The 27,717-nt window shown below is 51.3% G+C and overlaps 7 protein-coding genes across 7 annotated transcripts; 4 read left to right on the top strand and 3 right to left on the bottom strand.

Moving 5' to 3' along the window:
• Positions 1-138: 138 nt before the first annotated feature.
• BGZ61DRAFT_485581 (uncharacterized protein) lies at positions 139-693 on the top strand (the record flags this gene model as incomplete). Its single annotated transcript, XM_046249728.1, has 1 exon — positions 139-693. One exon carries the CDS (start codon positions 139-141, stop codon positions 691-693), a length of 555 nt encoding a protein of 184 aa, XP_046096002.1.
• A 347-nt stretch (positions 694-1,040) lies between these two features.
• BGZ61DRAFT_369616 (chromate transporter-domain-containing protein) lies at positions 1,041-2,708 on the bottom strand (the record flags this gene model as incomplete). The annotated part of the gene is made up of 4 exons (XM_046241965.1): positions 1,041-2,244; positions 2,307-2,428; positions 2,480-2,527; positions 2,583-2,708. 4 exons carry the CDS (start codon positions 2,706-2,708, stop codon positions 1,041-1,043), a joined length of 1,500 nt encoding a protein of 499 aa, XP_046096001.1.
• Positions 2,709-3,026: 318 nt separating this feature from the next.
• BGZ61DRAFT_464546 (phosphoglycerate mutase family protein) lies at positions 3,027-4,445 on the top strand. The gene is made up of 2 exons (XM_046247490.1): positions 3,027-3,261; positions 3,344-4,445. The coding sequence occupies exon 2, from the start codon at positions 3,458-3,460 to the stop codon at positions 4,118-4,120; it is 663 nt and encodes a 220-aa protein (XP_046096000.1). The 5' UTR covers positions 3,027-3,261; positions 3,344-3,457; the 3' UTR covers positions 4,121-4,445.
• A 310-nt stretch (positions 4,446-4,755) lies between these two features.
• Positions 4,756-5,635, top strand: BGZ61DRAFT_153216 (uncharacterized protein). The gene is made up of 2 exons (XM_046237387.1): positions 4,756-5,107; positions 5,186-5,635. The coding sequence occupies exons 1-2, from the start codon at positions 5,084-5,086 to the stop codon at positions 5,570-5,572; spliced, it is 411 nt and encodes a 136-aa protein (XP_046095999.1). The 5' UTR covers positions 4,756-5,083; the 3' UTR covers positions 5,573-5,635.
• A 2,880-nt stretch (positions 5,636-8,515) lies between these two features.
• Positions 8,516-8,893, bottom strand: BGZ61DRAFT_369628 (uncharacterized protein; the record flags this gene model as incomplete). The annotated part of the gene is made up of 1 exon (XM_046241966.1): positions 8,516-8,893. A coding segment is annotated over one exon (378 nt), but the record flags the coding sequence as incomplete, so codon positions are not given.
• On the bottom strand, positions 8,894-10,192 carry BGZ61DRAFT_539915 (uncharacterized protein; the record flags this gene model as incomplete). Its single annotated transcript, XM_046254847.1, has 2 exons — positions 8,894-9,506; positions 9,579-10,192. The coding sequence occupies 2 exons, from the start codon at positions 10,190-10,192 to the stop codon at positions 8,894-8,896; spliced, it is 1,227 nt and encodes a 408-aa protein (XP_046095997.1).
• Positions 10,193-10,609: 417 nt separating this feature from the next.
• On the top strand, positions 10,610-12,001 carry BGZ61DRAFT_464540 (uncharacterized protein). Its single transcript, XM_046247489.1, has one exon. The coding sequence runs from the start codon at positions 10,743-10,745 to the stop codon at positions 11,850-11,852; it is 1,110 nt and encodes a 369-aa protein (XP_046095996.1). The 5' UTR covers positions 10,610-10,742; the 3' UTR covers positions 11,853-12,001.
• Positions 12,002-27,717: the final 15,716 nt, after the last annotated feature.

Here is a 27,717-nt window from a genome sequence, read left to right as displayed (position 1 = left end):
TTGATTCGGCTCGGCGGAACCTTCCGTCACTGATGTAGGCGGAGCTGCGAGCAGATCTTGTCCCAAATGGCGCATGCGCTTGAACGGCGGCGCTTCCCTCCCGTCTTGACCAATCCAGCATCAGGCTGAATGAATCACATGTATACAATCGTGTTTCGAGGAACGGGGGCGGGGTCGGATTCAGCTCGCCATGCTACAGCCGGTCGCGAGCTCGGCATCGATGTGGCTAGGAGGCCTCCGAGCCATACGCTTAGGCCAAGTCGTCGTGAGGGGAGAAGAATGTGTTGGCAATGGTGGGGGCATGTCGCTGTTGGCGCACGCGAGGACGGTCGAGATGCGAAGCTGGGTAAAAGGGATACACGCGGCCTAAGTCTCATGAGCTACACCAGAGTGACGATCTGCTTGCCAACGTCGGCTCGTTGGCAGTCCATTTTGGTCGTGGCTCATGATGGGACACCACGGAGTGGTCGGTTGGGTGCTGGAGAGTGTGGGCCGGGAAATGCAGCGCCCGACTCGGACCGAGGGAGGCAGGGGGGGGAGAAAGGAGAAGCGCAGCCACGAGGGCGCGATCGGGCGAGGCACTTCGACGGGAACGGCGAGCGAGGCGGGATAGAGAGGGGTGAGAAAGGAGGAGGAGATGCGAAGGTGGGCGAAAGGCGCTTTATAGAGGGGCACAAAGCGGCGAGGGGCTAGGCTGGGGTTGGTGGGTGCCGCCAAACCTAGAGGGCAGGCCGCGACACTGATGTAAAGGACTTTGCTGACAACTTTACCCATCTTGAAAGTCACACTTAAATTAATGGTCCTTTACGGTAGGTTCAGTTGCACCGTATCTTTGAACCAGTCGATTTCGCTTTCGCGACTCTCGACAACTTCAAGGCTCACCTTGCTGACGTCCCGCGTTGACCAGCATCCGAGCGTTTGCAGAACCAAGCTGGATCGTCGTAGGTAGCATACAGCCTAGGCAGAACCAAGCCGAACAGATGTTTACCTGCATCGAATTCAATGGCCTCCGAGAAGTGCCTAAAAGTTACACACCCGAATTAAGTCGTTACAACCCCGTACCAGATCAGCCCCATCACTGCACCCATGATAATCGCCACAGCCGGCTTCACGCCAAACCACATCCCGCCGACGTAGCTTGTTGCCGTCACCACCACCCACCACGGCTCAACCGCCAGGCTCGTCCCGTTCCGGTACCCCTCGTCAATATACCCAATCTGCCACAGGCGGTATACAGCCGTGTAGATCAGGCCAACAGCGCCAGCGTTAACACCCCTCAGCATCGACTTCACCCACCGCAGGCCCCTCACCGCACTCCAGATCCCCATCGTCCCGTGTACGAGCCACATCCCGGGTAGGAAAATACCCAGGTACCCCAGCAGCGCGCCGGCTACGCTGCTCAGCCCGGCTTTAGAGGCCGTTAGGCTGCCCAGGTAGACGGCAAAGTTAAAGTTGGGCCCAGGGAAAGCCTGAATAATAGCCAGCCCGATAAGGAAGTCTCTCGTGCTTACCCACCCCTCCGCAACGACGTACTCACGCAGCAGCGGAATAACGACAGGCCCGCCACCAAAGATAATAGTTCCCGCAAGGTACATATTGGCGAATAGGCGATATAGCAGCGGCTTCTGAGGCAGTACCCCCCGCAGCACCATAACGACGATAAAGCTGGCGAGAAAGGCCAGGATAACGCCTAGGCCGAGCTTCCACGATATGCTGAGGCGGCGCTCGGGGGGAATAAAGCGTGGCTCGTCTGCGACTGACGCGCTGCGATCGTCGTCCTGCGTCTCGGGAGGCGGCGTCGGCGATCCCTGGTCATCTCTCGAGCCCCTGGGCGCTTGGCTCGGCGGCCGAGCCTCAACACCCTGCACCCCACACTCAACCATGTCAACCCCTTCTTCCGCCCTCACCTCCCTCTTCTTCTTGAAGAAAGCCACCACCGCCTTGACAGGTCTATGCACCCACCGATAATCGTGCACCACTGCCGCCAACCCTGCCAGCAGCATCAGCAGAGGGAAGTACCACAGCGCGTTATACAGCATCCCCGCCGCGCCAGCCAAAAACACCAGGACCCGCGTTATCTTGTCCGTGATGGCCTTGCGTGATAGCTCTACGGCCGCTAGCACGATAATGCCCACTGTCGCTGCGTTGAGTCCTGAGAGCAGCGCGTAGACTGCCCGGGGTAGCGTCTCGGAAATGTTGGATACGCCGACGGAGAGGCCGTACATACCCAGAGCGCCGGGGAGGCTGGGATAAGTAAGTATATGAGATCAGCAATAAGAAAGGGAGGGGAAGGGTAGTAGTTTTACCTCCAGATAAGGAAGCCCAGGATGGCGGACGGGAAACCATCGTGGATAAGGTTGATACAGTAATGCATCTTCGTGCTCCCCGGACCCGAGAGGGCTTGGCACACGCTGAATAGCTCCTGATACTAGTCGCTTCATCAGATTATATCCTCTTTCCAATCCACGTCAATACTCACCACCTGCTCATCAATCCACTCAAGTTTAGTCGTAAACTTATCGTGGAACTAGCCACCATTCGTCAGTAATGGCTCCGCTCGGCTGAGATGCGCGATAACTCACAATCTTGAAGTGCACGGGTGGGCCCCCGAAGGACGTGAACCCGAGGTGCCAGTTCTCCCTCACCGTGTTCCACGCCCTCGTTCTCGACTGGTCCACGGCATCCTCCCATCCTCTTCTTACAGCCATCTGAGCGATTTTCAAACGGTTGATCTATGCTCCCTGTGGGATTGTCGGGTAGATCTTCGAATGCGTGCAACGAGCAGAATAGGAGAGAAAGAAGTGTTTGGTAAGAAGTGAGGCAAGATACGCTTTTTATGCATTTGGCGAGTTGCTTGGTTTGATGTAGGGTGGCTGGCTTGATTGGAGATCATGTCCCCCCTGGGTCCTGATTGACCAATTCCAAATCCCTTTTCGTACCGCCCCACCACAGTACGCCGCTGCTGTGACCGAGGCTGCCCACGTGCCTTCAGATTTGCCTCTTCTGCTTCCGACTGCAACATTTTTTTTTTTAAATTACCGGCGTGACTCACTTTCCGGCGCTAATGAGAATTGACGTCTTGCCAAAGGTACCAGGTATGCAAAAGAAGAATACATCGGACTCGCACAGTCCGGAATGGGTGCGAGTCTGACACGACCGAGCCTGAAGCTCAGACGACATGTCATGAAGTGGGGGGAACAGAATTGCGTGATCGTCAAAGCCGATTGCGCGCTAGAATCCCTCGCCACATTATATAAAGCGGTACCATCCTATGTTCCCTGTCCAAACAATACAACTCAGCATTGGGAGTAGAGTACCTCCGCTAATGCCGGATTTTCGGAAGGATACTATAGCTTGGACAACGCAGTATCCATGTTCCAGAGGCTCGAACAATAAACCTTGAGGAACTTGAAAGAACAGATAGGGCCATTTGTCGCAAGCGTCGAATCACAGGGCGATGGTGTCGACAATCTACCTCATCCGCCATGCCGAGTCTGTTCACAACGTCTCCAAGGACTTCTCTCACCGCGACCCACCCCTTACCGAGCTCGGGATAGCCCAGGCATCCGCACTCGGCAAATCGTTCCCTGGTCTAGCTTCTGTTGCCATAGTTCTGACTTCACCTCTCACTCGTACACTGGAGACCACGCTCGCGGCTTTTAGCCATATTCTCGACAAACAATCCGTCGGGGACGGTGGCATCGATGCTGGAGCTCGCCTCGTTCTGGATCCCGACCTGCAGGAGCGGAGCGACTTGCCGTGCGACACCGGCTCTGACCGCGCCACGCTGGAAGAAAAAATTCCAAACTTGGATTTTGGTGTTCTTCAAGGCAAATGGTACACAAAGGACGGAGCACATGCCGCCGATGATGCGGCAGTCAAGGCCCGGGCCAAAGCGGTGAGGGAGAGATTGCGCGATCTTGTTGAGAAATCGGAGCAGGATGGGAGAGCCGCTGAAGGGAAGGGAGACGTGGTTGTGGTTACCCATGGAGTGTTCATGAAGTTCCTGGCAGAGGATGAGACGATTGACTTGCCAAAAGCGGGTTGGAAAGCCTACACGGTAGGGAAGCAGGAGGGTGGCGAGGTTACCCTCCTTCCTGTGGAGCAAGTCGAGAGTTGATGAGAAGGTGATGATGGATATGATATGCGGGGGTATGCGCCAACACGTTGGTTTTATGTAGCAGTCGTGGCGGTTAGGCCACAAATGTGATTTAGGTGCGACTTATTTTATGCTTCAGAAAGGAGATTGCTTGACTTGTTATCGAGCAAGGGGGCCATTCCTTGCCCGAAACTGGTGCTTTACGATGCGTACCGACGCGCTGTAGCTGTTTCATGGCTTTACATCATCAATCAAATTGCTAAGCTCGGCACGCTTCCTACACCCCGTTGAGGCCCCTAACTCGCCAAAGGGCCTTTGCTAACGTTTGTCGAGAAGATCAAGGCGATTACCGTCCCTCGCCCCAACATTGCTCCGGTTTATTAGTGGAGATACGACCCCACTAACCTCCCTTCAGCTTCTCCTAGTCTAACTCCAGGTTGTTAGGCTTATTTTCACAGTTTTCAAAAAACTTGACCAGAGCAATAGGGACTTCCGCCCAAGCTGATCAAAAGACGGGCGTATTTGATCGACGTCACGATCGACGAAATAGCGTGGGGGAGCTGGTGCAATGGGGTCAGATCTCGATTCGATCGGGACCAGCCGAGGGAACCTTCTACACGTAAGAGGGATCCTAAAACAAGGCCTGAGGCTATGCAAGCACGGATCAGAAGCTCAGTTACTCTGCTTATGATCCGTGCACGGCGCCCGCTATATCCGCACCCGGATGCGGATTTAGAATTGTGTCAGACAATTGGCTCCACAGGGATCATTAATGGCACCAGTCAATTGATGAGAATTATCCAAAGAACAAAAGAAATTGAACAGCCATGTGTTCGGGCACAGCTATTTAAGCTCATGTCGTTAGGACTGGAGTCCTTGATGCGACAAGCCGGATGTGAAACCGGATACACGACCCAAGGTACGGGCCGCGTTTCACATCCGGTCGCACGGCTTGCTAAAGCATAGTGGAACCTGGTGGTGTTAATGCGACACCAGCGCGTTTCCCATGTAAGCTCTGCCTTCCTCGTCTATAAGACTCTTAACCCTCATCAAATGAAGCATTCTAAATCCAAAGTCGTGCTCCAGACGCTGCGGAACATTGCACTTCGTCCATCCTCACCTGGCAGACCTGCCACGAAGAGAACCGACGGAGATGCTGGCCTATCGCCTCCCAACGAGAGATCCGGAACCCAGCCTACATCGCCAGAGAAGCTACGGCAACTTCATACAGCTAGGAGTTTATTCGGAGAGTCAATTAGCCAGCCGCACGTAGTGCTAGGGACGCCAATTCCACCAACCCAACAAAGCTCGCGGCTCTTCCGGGCTCTAGCTCCGTCACCGCCTGCGCAGCCAACGACCCATCCACTCGTCTCACATTCTGATCCATCTACTCTCCGAAGCAGCACACCTGGTGTGGATTACTCTTACTTGGCCACCAGGTTCCACAAGGGGGGGGAAGGACTCGCAAGATGATTCCTCGAAGGCTGGGGCGAGGGCCAAGCTGGCCGTTATCCAGCGCGACCATCGTTCACGACGCTGTGCAGGGGAGACTGTGTCACTGATTCCCACAATATCTCAACTTGGCGTCTTGGAGGATTTTGAGGGTCCTGGAGAAGGTATCCTTGTTCTGTGGCCCTAGTAGTTTGTTCAGGCTAACCACGGAGCGTAGATGGGAGTCGAGATCGACTACAACCGAGTTGGTTTCAGATCAGCAGCTTCGGAGACGACAGGTTCTTACACGGAATCCCTACAAGACAGACCACGGTTCTGTATAATTCTAGGTGATTCTGCTCGCGACAAGAAGAAATGTTACAAAAATTGCTCCAGTGCGTAAATAATGTAATGGTTGTAGATAATTGCTTGGCCCGCGGGCTCTCAGCCTTCGGCTGATTGTACCCCTTGCACCACCGCTCTAAAGTGCAAGGGGTGACGTAGTATTTTAGTAACTAGGCTTAAGGGGAGGTGGGAGGAGGGGTAAACGGAGACACTTAAGTCCATGTCTGGAAGGTCTTTCCCGGCCTCCAAAGGCCGCGATTCGCTACGCAAAACGTGCATCACAAACAAGATGGAACCAGCAATTCATGTTCAAAGCTGGAAAGCGGCGCTGCGGCTGATGCACATGTGGAGATTTGAAGACCAAAGGGAGTCAATTGCTGTGCGACTTGGCTTCACCCATCATCACCAATGTGAGTGCCGGCAAGCCATATCACGAAACCCAGGGTTGCAAACCACTCCACTCAATCCACGCGTGGATCCACTGAGTACGGTTGCACGGTAGGACATGAGGTGCATAACCCTTTTCGGATGACGCGACCATGTCCAAATATTGAGTCAGCAGTACCCCCATGCTGAATTACAGTGTAGCACACTATGATCCAAGTGCCTTTTCATCCCCCTACACCTCAACCAGCACGTGAGCCTGGGCAGGTAATTTTTTCCAGCCCCCCAACCCGACCTACGATCCAACCCAATCCGCATACCAACGGCCCTGCCACTCCTCTTTTTCTCACCAACTAATGGATTAATTGATTTCGTCCGTATATTCTCTTCTATCGCTAATTTCTACAGTAAGTTTATATCACCTCAATTGACCTTAGTCGTCCCTAATCGCGTGTCGAGCTGCCAGGCCATATGTGGACCACGAACTGCCCCGACATACCACGGCACCTCGTCTCGCGGGCTTACCACAAGGGCCACGACTATATTAGAGATTCCCACCCCGAGCCGTGTTGCTGTCCCTATTGTGAGGTACGCTAGCCCACGAGTATCACGATCTCCGACAGTTCTCCGATCTGGGCCTCAACAGTAGAGACAGTGGCGGAAATATCTACGCCCGCCTCGACGTCCACCAGCATCGCGGCGTCTAGCCGAGGAACGTCCTCCTCAGGAAGAAGAGGAACACCATCTCGGACGATCTTCGCGTCTTCAGGAGATGGCCCTGGGCGTATCCTCGCCCGGTCTCAGCAGCCCGCGTACCGTGACGCGGCCCTTGCTCGCAGCGTATCGAGAAAGGTGTGTGGGCGAGCTCCGTGCAACTGACCGAGGCGGCGGCTAAGCAAGCCATCAAGAGGACCCAGCGGAAGATCTCCACGCGCCTAACGATCTTCCTTGCGAGACCTGAACCGTTGGAGATAGTAGAAGAAGGCTACAACCCTCCATGGATCCTGGCGAGGGAGGTACTGAAGGTAGCCCTGAGGCGCCACGTTATCTCCGAGCCGGCCATCTCTGTTGCCTTGTGGCTTAGCAAGATCGTCTTTCCTCAATTCCAGGATAAGCCTGCGATAGCTCCTTACCTTGGGTTCGAGAACAGGCTCGTTCATCACGCCCATCTTAGTGATGGCATCACGGAGCTGGGCGACTTTAATTACAACCAGAAGACAGTTGGGGAGCTATTTGGAGAAGACTGTCCTTTTAGATACAGCAAAATTGAAGGGCAGTACCATGTATTCCTTGCGGCAGCGACTCAGTCGGCTTGAATCGAGTGGATATTACGGTGTGAGAGGGGAAAGCCGACGCACCGGCAAGTTGTGAGGTTGGTAGGGTCCGTAACGGCAACTCCTCAGATCCTCGAGGCTCCCTTGGGCAGCCTCAAACAAGCGGCACTAGAAGCTGTGGCAAAACAGGAGCGAACTAGTACCGAAGCGCAAAAAAATGTGAGGAGGCGGAGGATCGACTTTGGGGAAGAAAATTCCTTTTCGAAGTTTGCCCAAACTGGTGCGAAAGGGGTTTGATATGGTGACGCGGACGATGTGGTTTATACGGCCCGATGCATTCTCTTGGAGTACAAAGGAGGACATGGCAAAGGGACATCGAGTGTCGGAAATGTCAAAGAGGATAGATGAGTGGCACGAAAGGGATTCCTTGGTTCTTGGAGCATGGATAGCTTATAATTAATGGGCAGAAGACAAGACCTCATGCTGCAAGCGCTAGGGTGGGTTGAGGTGCATGGTAAGCGAGACCGTCCGCGGAACAGCCATTATCGATTACGAGGGGAGGAGGAACTATACGAACTTCGCAGGCATCTACTGTGGTTTAGGAAAGATCCCGAACGATTTATTGAATGCATCTTCAGCAGTAGGGAGAGAATCTGGGTAGATAGGTGTTTATGCATCATGGCTGGGCGATCACAACGGAGGTGATAGAAAATCCGGAGCCCCGCTTAAGGCAAACAGCATGAAATAAGTTAACCAAAGTTAGCAAGAGGAAGAGAAAAAAAAAAAAAAAAAGGAGAGGAGGGGGGGATAGAAAAACAATGATGAGTCGAGATGACGATGATGACGGATGAAGAGTCTGTCGGAGAGCCGACATGAAAACGCACTGACACTCTCTAACAAGAGGCAGCCACCTCCGATCGGATGCCTTCGCAATTCCTCAAGCCCAATATTGGATCTTAAAAGTTTCCATGTCGGCTCATCATCATGTCTCTGCTACGCCTGAACTTCCTTGAGAGGAAAAAAAAATGCCCGAGTCCCGCCTCTTTCTCTGTGCTGGACCGGAATCACCACCGTTCTGCCGCGTAGTTTTCCTAGCCCTACGAGAAGCCTGTTCCTCGGCATCCCTCTCTTGCTCAGCCCCCTTCGCTTGCGTCTTGGTAAGGACATATCCCTGATGGACTAATACCCATGCGTTGGCGTCATCGGCGTCTTGGACTTGCTCAGGGGTTGGGACCAAAAATGCCGGCCACGCGACTTCTTTGAACGCTTCGTTCGTCAGCGACTGAGGGTTGGGTGTAGGCTGCTGTTGACTCTGGCGCCCGCCTTTCTTCTGCTGTGTCGGTGACTGAGTAGATGATGATTATGATGATGGTGTGGAGGCGAGCTGGGCGAATGGTGGCGGCAATGGCTGCCATTCTGCGGGGAAGTCGAACGAGAAGCTTGGCCTCACTCTCTCCTGCAGTTGTTGAACCTGCAACCAGTCATGGCATATCTCGTCGGAGACCTGCTTCAGGCGAGAGTCAAATTCCCCTTGTTGTGAAGGGGGGACCAGAACGCTCAAAGCATCTGACACATCTGCAACGACCGACTTGACTGCTATTCCTTGATTCTTTCTCTGCGTCTCCGGAAGAACCTTCAGCACGACAGCACGGAGGTACATCTCATGGAGAGAGTTCTGGGTATCGAGATCGGACAAGACATCGTCAAGCTCACCGCCTAGCGTGATGTAGGTTGATCTGAAGATGTGCTTGGCAAGTGCTTTACCAAAGATTACGAGGCCGGCGACGACTCTCATCTGCTTGGCGAATGTTGAGTTGGAAGCTGGCAGTGGGATTTGTTGCTGGCTTGACACTTGCATCCTGGTCTTCTTCCATGCTAAGGTATTCGTAAGACACGCATCATCGAGGTCGTTATACATAAACGCTTCCATGTGTTTGAGGGCAATGTGAAAGAAGTTGGCCAACAAATCACGCCTGTGTAGCGACATTAGTAATTGGCACAAGCTATAAACACAACGGGAGGAAGAGGAAGGGGTTCGAACATACATTATGACTTTCTTGTCCGCAAGACTTGCTAAGTCGATAACGAAAGATCGAATGACCTTGAGGTTCTCCTGAACTCGGTCTAACTCAGTAGTCTTGGAGGTCAATTGCTCTCTTTTCGACCGCAACTCCCCCTCGAGCCTTGTTCTCTCCCTCTGGGCATTCTCCAGGTTGTCAGCTTGTGACCTCTCGATGTTGGTCAATTGTCCTATCTGGACTTCCTTGGCCTTGGTCGTAGCAATTGCCCTTTTGACATCTTTGTCCAGGGCCTGAACTTGATTGTTAAGCTTTTGCGAGATTGCTTTTTCGTCTTTCAGGTCCTTTTCGGCAGCCTCTTTGGCGCGGTTGGCCTCTTCACATCTGCCATTTTCGGATTGCCACTTATTTTCAGACCTTGTCAGTGCTTGGATGTTTTGATCGTAAGCGGTGTTGAGTTGATTGATCTTCGCCTTGAGGTCTTCATTTTCCTGGCATAACCCCTTGAGGCGCCTGAACCCGCCTTGAGCACAGTACTTGTCGATGAACAAGAAGAAGTCGTCAACAGGGTTTTCCGGGCTTTTAGAAGGAGACGAAACGTTCTTGGGGTTCGACGGCGACGTGGTAGCTGTTGGCGGCATTTCGATCGAAGTTGGAGATTTTTGCGCCTATTTGATTTACTCGAGGCTGTAGAGTTGATAGAATCGGCGATGAATGATGAGGAGAGTTTTAGGCAGCAGAAAGTGCGACCGCGTGACTTTTAATACTCTTCAGTCGGCCAACCATCTGGCTGCATAAGTGGGCTCACATCATACATATAAATGCCTGTATTTGCGAAAACGGTTGGTCGGACAGGCTGCGAGCAGCCTCATTTCACGGTGTGTGTGGGTGCAGCAGAAGTTGGGAAGACAAACGGCGAGCTTACAGGGTGGAGGGGGGGTTGCGCTGGTTGGCTGCGACGACGACGACGCGGGTGGGTTGGATGATGGCGGTACAGGGGTGGAAGAACCAACCAGGCGGCCGGCCAGCACCTGAAATTCTTCGCTCCCCGCTTCCTGCCACCAAACACTTCCTCCACCATCATATTATCATCACCCGTTGAGGGAGAAGCTTTAGGAGAGAAAAAAAAAAGGGGTTTAGGCGCCCTCTTCCTTGATTAAGTGGACCCCTTGCTCGGTCGGCATTGACACCATGGCCGCCAGAAGAGAAGAGCGACCGAGACAGACCCTAATGCGGGTAGATGATGTGCCACCGATCAGGGCGGAGGAGCGACCGATATGCGAGGAGTGGCTCCGTTCAATCGGATTTCTTGCACCGGGAGAGGACGAAGAGGTATGGCACGCCATTCTCCAGAACTGGGAGCGGTTCCTCAAGGCAACGAACACGAGGATTACAGGATCTGGCGCAGCCCGCCGAGTCGTGCAGAGCGCGGACGCTAAACAGCGTGAGGCAGTCAAGCAAGCATTTTGGGACCGGATAGATGGGCTCGAAGCGCTATCTGAGCGTTGGCCAGCAAAAGCACGCCTGACGCTCAATCAAAGCGCGGAAGGGCCCGATGCCAGGCCGTTCGAGTCGCTGGCGGCGAGGTGGCTATTGGGAAAGCGGCGACGATTTCAGTCCATGTGGACAGGCTTGGTATGCTTTCTGGTATGGTCCATCAAGGAGAAGGAAGAAAGTCTGGAGGAGATGGGGCTAGTATTGGACGAAGAGGAGAAGGAGGACGTGTTGGATGTGGTGGTAGTGGTAACGCCAGGGTCAGGTTGCTTCATGGACGATGATGATGATCCGGGAGATGAACTTCAAGGATTGTTTACTAAAATGATCACGGACGAGCCTGCGAAGGCGCAGAGGAACCCGCTGCTCTGGTGGATGGCGATCCTAGTACGGTCGGCGATCTCGAAGGAGGGTGAGGAAGACTACATCAGTCGGGGGAGGTTCAGCATGAACATTTTGCCGCTGGATGTGGATATCAGGGACCGGATCGAAGCTATCGGACACTACAGTAAGGTGTTAATCCTAGACAAGGCGTTCCAAGGGTGGCAAAAGGGAAGGGTTGGTCGTGGGGTTTGGTTGGAAGAGGTGCAGCGGGAATTGAACGCGGTAGACAACGAATGGCTCAACGAAGAGAATGGGCAGCGGCCGGACAACCGGCTGGACAGTCGAACGTGCCTATCGCCGGGGTGGAAGATGATGCTAGAGCACCTGGGAAAGGAAGGGAAAGAATGGTTAGGAGAGAGGGAAGGGACGGTTATGTGGGAGGTTAGGAGGCTTCTGGGGTCACTTAGGAGAGCCAGGGAGTAAATGTGAGGAGGGAGGCCGAAGGCAATAAGCGGAATAGCAGAGACAGAAGCAATAATAAATCCGGCGTCTCAAAACTTGTTCAGTTTCTTAGTTGTTCCAATGTTGCGATTACCCCTAGCAGGCTAGCTGAGTCTAAATACAACTATACATGCGTGAGATGACTTCGGGGGAGAGTCGTTTACCCGCAACGCTAACGCTAACCCTAAGGCAAGCTTGAGGTTTGACTCGGGAAGTCACGGGCGAAGCCGAAGTTAAAGGTGGTTGTCGAAGAAGCAGCGGAGAGGCGAGAGTTGAAGAGTGTTTGGGGTGCCTTGAGGGTTGGAAAGGGGTTGTCTAAGTCCAGTGGTGGGTGTAAGAGTGAGAGTGAGTGCTGTTAGAGGGTAAGGGGGGGTCGCAGGTCAGTCTACGTCTAACTGACTCTAAAGCCATTACTGAAATCACGACTAGACTTAGGAGCAAAGGAAAGACGAAAATTATTCACTGCGCATTATATCTACTTCATAAGATCTTGGAACATCGTAACTGCTTTTTTCCCATTTATTTCTGCACTCTTCGTGATATTATCACTCTTGCATGTCATTGCCCTCGTCGTCGCTCGGCCGCCTGCGGACCAATCAGAATTTCGTGGTCAAAACTAAACTTCATTTGGAGTTGCGCACATGCGCCTCGCGCTAATCCCGTTTAGTAACTGCAATCGCGGACGGGCTGATCAGAATCCTACTTGTCCATTTCGGCTGTCCCCGCCTCACTGACCCAGACCACAAAGAGTGGCCCACAACACCAAGACCTATCAGGCTGCCACAACAGCGGAATGGCGTCCACTCCCGGACCCAATTTCTCGTCATGATGCACGTCTTGAGCAACACAAAGAGCGTCGTTCAATCACTGACCACCGCTCGGGCCTCCCTCAAAGGTAGCACGGCCGATCACGAGCCCCCGCAACCCCCCAGTAAGCCACCTCAGCTCGACCAAGGCAACGTGCAGTTCGGACGGCAAAGTACATGACAGTTTTGGTATTGCTGCAGGTTTGGGTATCAGGCAGCAATGGGTCAATGCATTTCCGGCAACAAAACACCGCATCCTGCCGGTTTTATCCGCCTTGGCTGCTGTCAGTAGATAAGCAACTCATGGGTCTCCGTACCAGGAAGCTCGGTTAGAACCAACACCTGCAATGCAATAGCAAATTTTTCCCTCTCAGGGCGAATAGATAACGCAGATCATCTCGTCAGCTCTAAGCGATCTGCGCAGGGCGGCCCGGTTTGCCCTGCCACGATTTGATCCGACAGGGTGTGCGGGGTAAGCGACGGACTTGAGCTTACCAACTACTACAACCTTCTTAAACTGAGGCAAGATACCACGGCCGGTCATTCCCAATCCGGTCACACTTTACTGTGAGTGGATAGTTTCTCCCCTCATTGCCCAACCACAATTTCTCATGCATCTTCTTTCAAGGCAATTGCGACTTGCCATGTGTCCCCACCACGACTTGATCAGCTGCCTGCAATTAGGCACCTATCTGACGTGTGCTCATATCCGCCCTGCTTGGAAGACTCGACCCCCACGACGGGGCTGTTGTGGCTGCAGCCGGTCAAACAAGCCGTCAATGGGGTATTGAACAAGGGCTTTCATCAAAACCAAAAACGGCAATGGATCGACGCAGTTTTCCCTTTCCCCCGAGAGGAGATAACGTAGATCATCCCATCAGGGTCCCTGCTTCTCCACTCTGCGTCGAAGCCAAGGGCCTGAGAGCTTTGGAAGCTGGCTCCAGGGCACTCGAGCGATGCTCCGAATGTGAGGGCAATAATTCCCAAACTAAGGCCGTTTTCTAGGTTTTGTCTTTGAGCAGAAACAAGAGGCGTGTGGGCCGGATTTAATTTGACTATCTCCCTGTAGGATCATCGTCCAGTAATTTTTCTTCCATTTAAGCAATCGAGCCGATCAAGTAGCTTATGCCACCTATTGCAATGACTTGTAAAGATAAATCGAGACGTGGCAGGCCCTGTAGGAGACACTAAGTCTCTTTCAACTTTGAAGGAAAACCGAGCTTAGGCCCTCAAAAGATGTACCGATACCCATCCTTCAGTGGTTGTTGGATGCATTGAGATCAAGAAACTCAAGTTACAATAGGCTGAATATATTGGGAGCAAGTCGGATAAAGAATACGTTTTATTCGTGGTGACGTACATCAAGATGGAGAATATATTATGACCCAAAATATCTTAGTTTGGCCTCGCCTCTACAGGACGCCAGCTGCAACTAAGCTTCCTCTTGAGGGCTATTGGCCGTCTTGGTTTGGATGCTGACGGCGATAGGCTTGGCTTGAAGTTCAGGTTGATGAATGTGATTGATTTATGGATTGGATTGCTAGTTTAGGACGACTCGCCAGTCGTTGCTGCAATGTACGCGACTGCCCATGTTTGTTACTGCAGCCAGAGCGGATGATACTGTAGTCAATCTTTCGTGATGACCTTCAAGCCAGAGAGTGCTGTGGAAGTCATTGGGTGTCAATATTATCGGACATCCAATGAAGTGCATTAAATGCAAGAGCAAGAGGAGGAAATGAACTGCGTTGTTCTATTCAATCTCGGGCTCGTGTTCATCTGCGCATCGGGTGGGGCACTGTGGAGAGAACACGGTCCATCACTATCCCCCAAAGAAGCGTCTGCCCCTCGATCAAGCAGTATTTTGCTAATCTCGATAGATCCACTGGTGACTGCTATGCGCAGAAGATCTGTCCAACCGTCACCACGGAAGTGTTGGTCAGCGCCGTTGTCAGCGACGTTGTTGACAACTGGCTTGATGGAATCGGCGAAGCCAGCCAAAGCTGCGACGTGGATCGCGGACACGCCCCTTTGGTTGACAACTGAAGCATCAGCACCGCTTGCAAGCAGAAACGACGCAACGTCTCGTCTGCGCTCGGTAATATCGAAAATGCTCCCCTTAGTCAACTTCCTATCTGTTCACTACTGAGTAGGTACCATGCACCACCACCCTTTCGCCAACCCCACCCTTTCGCCAGGCAAAAAAAAAAAACCACCACCAAAACTCAACTATTTCATTTATACAGAATTTGGCTAAAATAGAAGTTATTGGCAAGCGGTCACTTCTCATAGATATAAAATTGATTGGAATTCATTTTTCTGGTCTCGTGCAGTTGCGTGGGGCACGTGATGTATGCAAGCCATTGTAAGGAAATATCACCATCTTAATCACCAAATTCCTCACCGCTCTTTCCCAACATTTCTCATGCCAGTCTCTTACAACGCAATAAAAATGCCTTCATCGCGGCCTCGTTGGAAATATACAGAAGACGACATGGCCGAGGCTATATTGGATATCACCGATAACGGCTGTTCACCCTCTCAAGCGGCTCAGAGATGGGGAGTGCCTCGAAGGACTCTGATCGACAGATTTAACGGTCTGACGGCCATGAAAGAACAAATTCAGCCCGGTCAGCGTTTGTCCAAGAATCAGGAAGATGAATTGGCTTTCTGGATTCTTCGTCAGGAGTCTCTGGGATATGCTCCGTCCCACAATCAGATTCGCGCTTGCGTCATGGGCTTGTTAAGACAGCAAAGCGAACAACCAGAATTAGGACGCAACTGGGTAGCCAGATTCATCGAGCGCCACCGAGACCTTAAAACTAAGATCGGTAGACGTCAGGAAGCTAATAGGTTTGAATCCTTCACGCCTAAGGCGGTTCATTGGTACTTCGATATCAGGGAGGGCCAGTACGGCTGGATTCGGCCTGAGAACATTGTTAACGTTGACGAAGGAGGCATCATGATCGGTTTTGGCAAGCATCCATTTCTCTTTTCTCTTTATTTTTGAAATTTGACTAACTAGACTCTCTTCGTTAGGGTTGGATAGCCTGGTGGTCGGAAGCGGACCCAAAGCGAAAGGCTCTTCTCAAGGGACCACAAACTCGAAATTGGACTTCGTTTATTGAAGCTATCACTGCGGACGGCCGTTCCTTGACTCCTGGCATAATATTCAAGGGAAAGGAACTCCAAAAACAGTGGTTCCTTCATGAATTCAAGAAGATAGCGAACTGGCATTACATAACTTCACCCAAAGGGTGGACTGATGACCACATTGGTGTTGAATGGCTTGAAAGAGTCTATTTGCCCCAGACCAAGCCTGCCGATGAGTCTGATGCCAGATTAATCATTCTAGACGGCCACGGGAGCCATGCAACGGTACTGTCTTTGTTTACCTAGCCAAAGGTCGCTGCTAACAGAGTGAAGGACGAATGGATAGCTACATGCCTTTTGAGCAACGTTTACTGTTGCTACCTTCCAGCACACTGCTCTCACGGCCTCCAGCCATTGGACAATGGAGTATTAAACGCCTCCAAAGCTGCATATCGACGAGAGTTGGAAAAGTTCGCTTCCCTGACTGATTCTGCTCCGATGGATAAGGTCAATTTCATCAGAGCCTACGCCAAGGCTCGTGAAGTGGGAATGACGAAGAAGAATATACTCTCCGGCTGGAGAATTACTGGCAATTGGCCAATTTCGCGAGCCAAAGCTCTACGGCACCCAGAAATCCAAGAGGATAGGCGGAATGACAGCCCAAAAAGGACTCCGGAGCGGGCGCCGTATTTTGGCTCGGATGATACACCAAAAACCAGCCGCCAGATTCGCGATCTTGGGCTAAACAAAACACCAAAGACACGGAGACGGTATAACATGATAGCCAAAGGCTTTGAGACTCAACAACAGACGTTGATGGCGCATGCCATGAGAATTGCTAGCATGGAGGAGGAACTGGCACGTCTGAAGAGAGGGAAGAAGAGGAAGACTATTCCGAATCCCAATAAACGTTTCATGACTCTGAGCGAGGCTCTAGCCTCTGGAGAAGCCAATCCAGAAAAAGGAAGCGAAAAGAAGCATGTTGTGGTGAACCATAGCTCTTCGGGGGAGTCAGGGCCAGAATCGGAGGCTGCTTCGGTTATTGAAGTCAGAGAAGAAACCATACTACCTCAGCGCACCACACGATCGGGGAGACTGGTCAAAAGGCCTAAAAATCAATAGATACATCAATTGTAAATTTACACAAGGCAACCATTTGCAAATAACTTTTATTTTGGTCAAGTTGTGCGTAAGTGAAATAGTTGAGTTTTGGTGGTGGCTTTTTTTTTTTGCCTGGCGAAAGGGTGGGGTTGGCGAAAGGGTGGTGGTGCATGGTATCATTACAAAGATCAAGCCTGTCTCTAAATCTCTACTCATTCTTCTTCGCGCAGCCGTACTACCTCTAAGATCTTCCCCATGTGCGTCTTTTCGATCAGCTCACACTCCTGTCGTATTTTCGCCATGAGAACCTTCAAGAACCTGACAGGACTCTTTGAGAGCTGTGAGGGAACGATAATGTGACTTTCATACTTTATGAATAGTCTCACTTTATGGATATTGTGTAAATAGCTTAGGTCAGAGCTTTCCTTAGGAATCTCTTTCTCTCCTTGTAAATAATCATTTTGCCCAAGTCGCACTCGACCTCGTTCGTGCTCTTGTCCCGTCACAGGTCTCGGATGATCTCGATCCCTAGGAACCACTGCAGCTCCTGCCCGCCGGTTAGGTCATATCGTTGCTTTAGCTCAGTAACTGCATCTTGCACTTCCTGAGTCTTGTTCTTCTTGAATGCGAAGACGATGTCATCTACATAGAAGAAAACGATGATCCCGTTCTTGGTCATGCAGCAGGGCTCGTGCTGAACAGGCTCAAAGCCTAGGTCTTGGAAGGTAACTGTAAGCTCTTTCTGCCAAAGGAGGGGAGATTCCCGCAGCCCGTATAGGGCTTTCTGGATCAGTAAGATCTTTCCTGCTTTTCGGTATCCAGGGGGCATCCTCATTAGAACCTGACGGTCTAGCCTGGCGTTGACAAAGGCGTTGACTGCGTCATATTGCAATAGCTCGAGGTTAAACCGGGCTGCTATTGCTATCAGGGACCAGAATGACCTTCCAGCTAACGTAGCAGCGTAGGTCTCTTCGTCTAGCCCTTTCAGCTGTTGGTCTCCTCGAGCAACCAGCCGGGCTTTACACTTGACAAATCGGGGACCCAATAGGTGCGCACCCGGATGCGCATTTAGATTTTTTTACGTTTCCTGTAATAACCTAACAATTTATTTATATTAAATTATAAAAACTTTATATAGGATATATATTGATATAATAAATATACTAATGATTTTATATTTTTTATTATTCTTTTTTTTTTAAATTTTATTTTAATTATTCAAACTGGAATGAGGGTATTGGCGCACCCGGGTGCGCCAATTTGACAAATAATGACTAAGTTTAAGTTTAAATAGCTTATAACTGTTTAAGTTTTTAATATATAGTAATAAAAGTAAATTATATATATAAACATAATATAATAGGTATTATAGAAACTTTTCTATAATTTCTAACTAATTTTATTGATTTTGTAGAATTTAAAACGTAAAAAAATCTAAATGCGCATCCGGGTGCGCACCTATTGGGCCCCGACAAATCGGGGAAGCCATACCTGCACCGCCCCGTACATACTGTTGGATTTAGGCAGCATGCATAGCATCTTAGTCATTGAGAGCCCACATGTATGTGTATTGTGCATATTGTCATCTAGGCTGACCCCGCAGCAGTCAGGGGTATTATATGCGCAGTTGACCGCCTTCCTATTCGGGCTGTGCTCGGCATGGTCACTCAAGTGACCGAGGTCACCTGATCATGTGCATGACTGTGCGCACGATCTATTCTAACACGCCCCTTCAGCTTCGCGGTCCTGCCGCGGAGCTGCACTTTGCTTCATAGCTCCTGTGCCCTTTCCTCAGTTCTTCTCTGTTCAATCTTATCCGTCAAGTCGATCAGCTTCAGTTGCTTGAGGAAGCCCGAGTGGCCGTCTCCTGAGAGGTTCTTCGTTAATCCGTCGGCGAGCATTCGGGTAGTAGGCGTGTAGATGACATTAACTCTTTCTTCGATGATTTCTTGGCGTAGCCAATGGTTGTGAATGTCAACATGCTTGAGCTTCGTGCGTAGTTGTACTAGTTCTGCAGTGACAAGGCGGATAGTCTGCTTATTGTCGCATTCGATTGTGATCCTTGCTGGTGTTGCTGCTGCTCGGCGAGCAGTCGGAGAGTTCAGGTCAACCTTCAATGCAGAGATAAGTCGGCTTGCAAAGAGAGCTTCCTTGGCTGCTTGGGAAAGCGCCAGGAGCTCTGCCTCTGTTGTTGACGTTGTAACTGTATCCTGTTTGTTGGCTCTCCAGGAAGTGATCCCGCCGAAGAGCTTCATGACGAATGCCTGAGAACTCCGACGATCCGTTGAGTTATCGGCGAAGCTAGCATCTGAGGCAACTTGCAGTCCGTCTTCTTCACTGCCGGCCGCAGCTCCGTATTCAAGGCAGAGACCCTTTGTTTGTATGAGGTATTGCAGGGCTCTGTCGGCGGCTCTTTGTTGCTGCGGTCCGGGGTTCTGGTTGAACCTAGCTAGTCGGCTTGCAGCAAAAGCTATGTCTGGTCGAGTCATCACTGCCGCGTACATGATCGTGCCGACCTTCCTGAGGTATAGGTTGACGCTGCTGGGGCTCGCTATTGTGTCATGTGGCAGAAGTTCTTCGCGAATCATGGGGGTTACCGTCGTCAGGTTCGGCGAGTCTTCGGGGAGCAGGCGGCGCATTTTATCGATATAAACAGCCTGTGACAACCACAGCTTTCTTGCTCTGCGATCCCGGATGACCTCGATCCCTAGGAACCATTGAAGTGGCTTGCCTCCTTCAATATTGTACGTTGTCTGTAGTTCTGCCATCAGCGACATTGCCTTGCTCTTGATGCGCTTAGGGAAACAGAGAACACAGTCATCCACGTAGAAGAAGAAGATGATATCTCCATGAAGCCAACAGCAGTCCTCGCCAGGCACTCGGCGAAAGCCTGCTTGCAGCAAGCCCTTTTCGAAGTGCTTTTGCCACAGCAGTGGTGATCGCCGAAGACCATAGAGAGCTTTCTGTAGCTTCAGAATCCTTCCTGGCTTCCTGTATCCCGCAGGCATTTGCATATAAATATCCTCATCCAGCTTTGCATGTACAAATGCATTGACTGCATCGTATTGCAACATATCGTAGTCGAATCGGTTGGCTAGGGCCATGAGGGTTCTGAATGACATGCCCGCCAAAGTTGCTGCGTAGGTCTCTCGGCCATCGATCGCTTGCTGGTCGCCGCGTATAACGAGGCGCGCTTTTATCTTCACGAATCTGCCGTGTTTGTCAAGTTTATAGACGTAGACCCAGTGGCAGCCGAGCACTCGTCGGCCTTTAGCCGAGGCTTTTGCGACTTCGATCCACGATTGGGAATCTGCATGACTTTGTAAATGTATTCTTTCTGCTTCAAGAAGAGCCTCCCGGTAGGGATGGCTTGCTATAGTCGCGTGCGAGCTGGGAAGGGTCTGCAACAGACGCCACGGTGTATTTACGCATGGCGGCCTTTCCCCCCCAGATACAGGGCTCTCCATCTGTAGAGGTTTTTGTGCCACTGCTGACGCAGGGCTCTCTAATCTCGGAGGTTTTTGCGCACCTATATCCTTCGTGATCTGAGGGCAGACTTGTCTTCCCCCGCCGAGTGCTCGCCTAGGGCTGGCCAGGCCTTCGCCGAACACTCTGCGGTTACTCGTGCGATGCTTGGGCGACTGGAGTCTCCCAGCTAGAAACGCAGCCTTGAAAGACTCACGCTGCTTCGCTGGTCGATCGGCGAGATCACTTTGGACCTTCCGAGCCTCACTTTGTCGATTTGCGAGTTGGTATGCGGAGCTCTCCTTGTTTTTATTCGGAGCATATTGCGTACCCGCTTCCAACTCGTGCTTGGCCGCTTCCCCACGCCCCTTCACACCTAGACCAGAGGCCAAGGTGTGGAAAAACGCGGCTGGCGGTGATAGGGGAGGTGTTGGGAGAGGTTCAAACTTAGCTGTGGTGTATTCATATGCCCCTTCAGATTCGGGCACTTTGCCAACAGCCTCGCAATTACTCGGCGAGTGTTCTCCAAACAGGTCATCGTTGTCTTCCCCTATTACTTCATCTGCTTCTTCATCAGGTGGCTGTGATAGCCACTGCTCAGCTTGTGCTTGTATCGCTACAAGTTCTTCGATGCGTTGTCGGATAGCTTCGAGGTTCTGTTGCCTTAAATCGTCTCGAAGACTCTCTGTCCGTCCGTCGAACAGTTGCTGCTCGTTGAATGAGACGTCTCTTGTTGTAAAGACTTCCTTATGCAAGGGGTTCCAGACTCTGAATGAGTTGCTTGACGTATAGCCCACTAGGAAGCCGATCCACGCCCTCGGAGCCTGCCTTTGAAGCCGGTTTCTTCGCAATTGTGCATCTGCAGTCAATGCAAAGACCTTGCAGCCGTATGCTCGAAGGTGTGAGAGGTCGGGCTTCGCTGAGTGGTCGCCGCGGAATTGGCGATGGAACAACTCGTACGGAGTCTTTCTGTTTCTGTGAATTGAGGGTGTACGATTATAAAGGTAGGTAGCAGCTTTGATCGATTCCGGCCACAGATATTCAGGCAACTTAGCTCCTGCACGCATTGCGCGGCTTTTCAGTATGATGACTGCAGCGATGCGTTCTGCCCCCCCGTTTTGTGCTTGAGTATTCGGGGCCGAAGGCTCGGCGCGTATTCCCCGAGCGGTCAGCAGCTCAGCGACTTGCGGATGTATTTCTGTTATCTCATTATCGCACTCAAACACTTTGACCTTAATGGAGTATTGCACCTCCAACATCTTGAGGAAGTGAGTGATCGCTGTGCGGATAGCGAGCGTTGAGCGATTGTCGGCATAGTAGTCCCATGAGTACCCTGTTGCTCGGTCCGTGAAGATCCATACAGACGTATAGCCTGCATAGCCTGGGGTCATCGGATGGAAATCTAGGGCTATTCGTTCTCCTGGTTTGGGCTGCTCGCAGGTTTTTCATTCGGCTTGTATCTCGGAAGATATGCAGGGTTGCTCCTGAGTCTAGGAGAACACAGTTTTGTAATGCGTAGTAGATGCCGGCTACTAGTTCAGCGTTCGTCATGCAATCCCTGATGATTAGGGCTGCGTTCGCTGTACAGGTGCCGACAGGTCGTAGTCAGGCTGATTTCTCTAGCTTGATCTTTCTGATCCGTCCGACTAGGTCGTCTTCGTTCTCTTCTAGCCGCTTGTTGAACCTTTCGGTTACATGGGACCGCGGTTCGAACCAGTCAGGTCTGTTCTCTGGAAAGGCGTAGAAGCAACGTGATAGTGGATGGAGTTGACAGCATGCTGGGCACTTGGCTTCTTTATCCGATCCAATGCTCTGACGCCGTCTCTTCTTGGTGTTTGTTCGTCGAGCATTCGTCGAGCTATCGGCCTCTTCTTGTGTGCCTCCTCCGCCGTGGAAGGCTCCCTGACTCACTCTTCCTCGCCGTGGGGTCTCCGGCCGTTTAGCGATCTCTCGGCGAATGTCTGCCATGACTGGGCCGACTGTTAAAGTACCTGCTCGGACTTGAGCTATCTGCATGACGCTGTATGCATCTGTCCAAGCCTGTAGGTGCGTTGACTGAAGAGCTGTTGTGAGGTCTCCAAGCCACTGATCGGGTTCTATTGCCTCTTGGAGGCCAACATCCTGAGCCTCGTTGATAGCATTCCGCCATCGCTTAAGCCAATCGGCTGCAGCAGTGTTGGTCTTGATCTTTCCTTGGAGTGGTTCTCCCAAGATCTCGCGGTATGCTCGGCGAGCCCTCTGCTTCCGCTGTTCGGTTGCTAGAGCAAACTCGTCATAGATTGACTGAATCCACTCAGGCAAACTGGTCTCTGGCTTGCAGTGATGCCGAGAGAGGGGTTCATCAAGCGTCTCAAGGACCCAGTTCCTTACGTTCTTTGTTCTGGTTTGGAATTCCTTGTGGCGCTTATTGCGGTGTTCGTAGTTGGCCCATAAGGCGTTGTACACTCGGAGACCCTTCTCGGGCAGCTCGCTGACATCTTGAGCCTTTAGCGTCATGTCGTCTTCATCACCAAGAGTGGGGTCTTCATCATCGGTCACGGCCGTAATGGTCTCGGTGTGATCGCTAGAGACTTGTGATTGCTCGGCGAGCCTTGAGCGAGTGATTAACGCTGGCTTCTTCTTGAATTGAGTGATATCCGGTGGAATTGGGGCCTTTGAGATCAGCTCCGGTTTGTTCTTCTTCTCAGGGTCAAGATAGTCCCAGAGGTCTTCGTTCATAGCTGTAGTCTTCAGGGTCTTGAACCACGTGATCCAATCCTCGTCTGTGACTAGCTCGATGCTTGTGGCGGTCGCCATGCTTTCGGCGACTGCTCGTCGGGCGCTCGTGGACAGCCTGCTGCCTAAAGCGGTAATTGCTGGTAGATATGATTGCGTATGAGACTCTTAATTGTTGGATTTAGGCAGCATGCATAGCATCTTAGTCATTGAGAGCCCACATGTATGTGTATTGTGCATATTGTCATCTAGGCTGACCCCGCAGCAGTCAGGGGTATTATATGCGCAGTTGACCGCCTTCCTATTCGGGCTGTGCTCGGCATGGTCACTCAAGTGACCGAGGTCACCTGATCATGTGCATGACTGTGCGCACGATCTATTCTAACACATACACCGCCCCGTACATGAGTCAGCAACAGCCCCTATAAATCCCTCCCCTAAGTGCCCTAAGAGCCCTATAACAGCTGCACCTACAATGGACCTCCCACCTCAACAGCTTTACGATTCACTTGAAGATCTTAAGTTAGATCTTGCAATTTACGCAGCAATTGGTGGCTATACCTTTATTATTCGACGCTCACGTTTATTTTCGCAAGGCTCTGAGCGACCTTCTGTTACATTCGCTTGCAATCGCTGGCGTCAAGGCTGTCAATTTTCAATCCTAGCCAAAGAAGACTCTTACGAGCTGTGGCATCTTAAACATCGCACTGAAGCCCGATTTTCTCGCCACAACCACGGGCCTCGAGAGTCCCAGCAGCCCCAGCAGCCCCGAGAGCCCCAGCAGCTACAAGAGCCCGAGCCGCAGGAGCCCGAGCTGTCAATTGAGCCGCTAGAGAAGAAATTGCCTACCTGTAGCAAATGTCATAAGGAAGGCCACAGAAGGGGTGCAAACTGCTGTATTTTACGTGGTCAAGATAGCCCGTAAAAATTACTGTTATAGGGCTCTTAGGGTACTTAGGGGAGGGATTTATAGGGGCTGTTGCTGACTCATGTACGGGGCGGTGTATGTACGGGGCGGTGCAGGTAACGTAATCTATCACCTTCCCGGTCAGACCCCCTACTCGGTCAAAAAATTCTCCACCGACGCGACCCGCACCTCACAGCAAGACAAAGTGGACACAATGATGGCGACGCAAGACCAATCAGTTCCGCGCGAAGAACGGGTCCTGCTCGCCGTCAGGGCCTATCAACGAGGCCAATTCAAAAGTGCTCGCAAGGCTGCGATTGCATACGACGTCCCTCCATCGACAGTATCTGATCGACTCCGCGGTGTTCATCCCCGACGCGACGCGCAGTTGCAGAACCAGAAGCTAACGGCGACGGAAGAGACGGCCCTCGTACAATGGATCTTGTCGATGGACGAGCGAGGGATGCCGCCGACAGTGGCTTACACTCGCCGGATGGCCAATTTATTGCTTTCTGAGCGAGGCAAAGATCTTGTTGGCGAAAACTGGGTGCGGAGGTTCGTTGGCCGCCACGACGAAATCAAGGCAAAGTACTCTCGCCGATATGATTACCAACGTGCCAAATGCGAAGACCCGCAAAAGATCCAAGAATGGTACGATCGAGTCGCAGCGACGAAGCAGAAATGGGGGATTCTTGACGAGGATGTCTATAACTTTGATGAGACGGGCTTTCAAATGGGAGTCATTTCAACGGCGAGAGTCCTTACTAGGTCTGACCGGCGAGGTCGGCCTATGCTCACGCAGCCTGGAAATCGCGAATGGGTTACTGTGATCGAGTCTGTCAATTGCCAAGGTTGGGCTTTACCGGCGAAGGTTATCTTCCAGGGCAAGTTACACCAAGCAAGCTGGTATGAATCGGGCGTACCCGACGACTGGCATATCGCCGTTAGTGAGAAAGGCTGGACTTCCGACGACCTTGCCTTACATTGGTTAAAGGAAGTTTTTGATCCAAATACGCTGCGCCGTACGGTTGGTACACATCGACTTCTTATTCTCGATGGGCACGGCAGCCACGTTACGCCAGAATTTGACAAGTACTGTACAGCAAATTCCATCGTGGTACTCCAAATGCCAGCACATTCCTCACATCTCTTGCAGCCTCTTGATGTTGGGTGCTTTTCGCCGTTAAAAACGATATACGGCCGGAAGGTTCAAGAGAAAATGCTCGCTGGGATCCATCATATCGATAAACAGGAGTTCCTTCCTATATACTTAGAAGCTCGCCGACAAGCACTCTCGCCGTCAAATATCCGAAGCGGATTTATGGCGACAGGCCTCTTTCCATTGGATCCAAACAGGGTATTATCGCGGTTACAAGTTCAGGTTGACAAAGTGGGTAACGATCACGGTGATAAGAACACTCCAAGCCCCCACAAGAGGCTGGAATCTTACAAGACCCCGTATAACGTTAACCAGCTTAACACTCACGCCGAAAGGCTTCTTGAACGCCGGCCACAAATCCCAGACTCGCCAGTCTCACAAGCTATCAACCAGCTTATCAAAGGCTGTCAAATGGCCATGCATAGCGCCACCCTTCTTGCCGACGAAAACCGACAACTACGGTCAGGAAACCTACGGCAAAAGCAGAAAAAAGAACAACGCCGTGAATACATTAGCGACGGCGGAACTCTGTCGGTTGCAGAAGGTACGGCTAGGATAAAGCGACGGCGAGAAGAAGAAGAAGAGCGGGTTAAGCGACGTCGAGAAGAGCAAGAGGAGCGAGTCAAGCGACGGCGAGTGAAGGAAGAGGAGCGGGCCAAGCGACGGCAAGAAGAAGAGGAGCGGGCCGAGCGACGGCGACAAGAGGACGAAGAGTGTCTCAGGCTACGGCGAGAAAAGGAAGAGGAGCGAGTCAAACGACGGCGAGTGAAGGAAGATGAGCAGACCAAGCGACGGCGAGAAGAAGAGGAGCAGGTCAAACGACGGATAGAAGAGGAGCAGGAGCTAAGTGCCCCAAGACAGCGTGCGCCACCAAGGTGTAGTAAATGCAGGTCCTTTGAACACACTGCCCGTACATGTAATGGTTAGTCCTGAATTAATTTAACGGCCTCTTGGAATAAATTGTCGTCATTGTGCTCAGTTTGTGTTGCCGTGAGGTGCGTCTGACCGGGAAGGTGATAGATTACGTTATGGCTTCCCGACAAATCGGCCGTGCTTATTAAGCTTGTAGACATAAACCCACATGCAATCAAGGGTCTGTCTATCAAGGGTTCGAGGGTCATCTAGATCAACCTCAATCCATGACTTCATAATCTTATGACTCTGCAAGTGATCTCTTTCTGCTTGTTCAAATTGGGATCTCATCGGATGATGTCACAGCCCAAGTGTGACAGAACCTCATTGCTCAGACCCGACATTTTAGCGGTGGAAAGGGTCGATAGCCAACACCCAACTCAACAGCCTCTTTTAGAGGGAAGCACAGAAAAGCGTCGCACAGGCGTCTTGCTAGGTCGGCCCGAAGCCGTACCAGACTGCGCGTATGTGGTCTGACAGATCCGTGACTTAGACCTCTCTATAGAGAAGCATCTAATTAGATGCTTTATCGAGACTGCCGCAGGAAAAGATAGTGGCAAGGCATCGAAGATGACTGCGGCAGCCGGTCAATTGGCGATGTAGAGGACTGAGGTCGGACAAGGATCGTGAAGGCTGTCGTAAATGTCTCGTAAAAATCTCGTAAAATAGCAGCAAAAAGTCTTTATTAACTCAAACAATAAGGTCTTCAAGACTTCTGTCTCTCTGACTGAAAGGGAAAAAAATGTCAAGGAAAAAACGATGTCCTTCCTATCCTTGGTGTGCAGCTTCCTCCCCTATTTATCCCTGTCACGTCCCTACTAGCGACCAGCTAGCCCAAAAGTCCCTGACCGCCTGTCACAACATCCTGGTTTCTAGACAATAGAGAGTCCAAGACCATTGGTATCCGCATCAACTGCCGCCGCGACCAGCTCGCTTGAAGCGAACCAGAAATGGTTGTTGTACAGGTGCCAAAGACGCACCCGCTCTTCCCCAGCGCTCTTAATAGTCTGATGCGAATATATCGCGGAGGTCACATAAAGTGAGGTTGTCATGTAGATGTAGAAAGATGGATGACGAGCTAAGACTACAATTGAGGACGGGAGCATAAGGTCTCCTTTCTCACGTGATGTTACATATAATGCCAGTCTTAAGCACCAGGCCCAGGACTGGTTCTTCACGTATTATAGTCCAGACCATTAAGAGGACTATTAGTCCAAACTGCGGTCCAGACCAATAGTCCGTCGACTATTGGTCCAGTCTGCATGATACGTGAAGAACCAGTCTTAGGCCTGGTGCTTAAGACTGGCATTATATGTAACATCACGTGAGAAAGGAGACCTTATGCTCCCGTCCTCAATTGTAGTCTTAGCTCGTCATCCATCTTTCTACATCTACATGACAACCTCACTTTATGTGACCTCCGCGGTATATTCGCATCATATATTAATTATTAATATATTTAATTTTATAAAGACTTATTTTTATATTTTATTAAATATAATCTTTATTACTTATTATAATCCATTGTTGGATTGATACCTCGTGTGGCAGCATAATATGCATCTCATGCTATGTGGAATCAACTAGAAGCTGCTTGCTAAGCCAGTGGCAATAGGTGGCAACCTTCATCTTTGGTGGCGATAGTCCTATCCCTTTGAGTATAAAACAGGGCCTCTATGACCCTCAATTAAT

Source organism: Ilyonectria robusta, assembly GCF_021365365.1.
Source record: "Ilyonectria robusta strain PMI_751 chromosome Unknown BGZ61scaffold_38, whole genome shotgun sequence".
NCBI lineage: Eukaryota > Fungi > Ascomycota > Sordariomycetes > Hypocreales > Nectriaceae > Ilyonectria > Ilyonectria robusta.
Note: the sequence above shows the minus strand (reverse complement) of the source record. Positions and strands in the feature narration are given on the sequence as shown.

What these genes read in the sequence shown, in the direction of transcription:
- BGZ61DRAFT_464546 (XM_046247490.1), top strand. Translation starts at nt 3,458, where the DNA reads ATGGTGTCGACAATCTACCTCATCCGCCATGCCGAGTCTGTTCACAAC.
- BGZ61DRAFT_464540 (XM_046247489.1), top strand. Translation starts at nt 10,743, where the DNA reads ATGGCCGCCAGAAGAGAAGAGCGACCGAGACAGACCCTAATGCGGGTA.
- BGZ61DRAFT_153216 (XM_046237387.1), top strand. Translation starts at nt 5,084, where the DNA reads ATGCGACACCAGCGCGTTTCCCAT. An exon ending in GACACCAGCGCGTTTCCCAT is followed by an intron (nt 5,108 to 5,185) that starts GTAAGCTCTGCC and finishes GTCGTGCTCCAG; the next exon opens with ACGCTGCGGAACATTGCACT.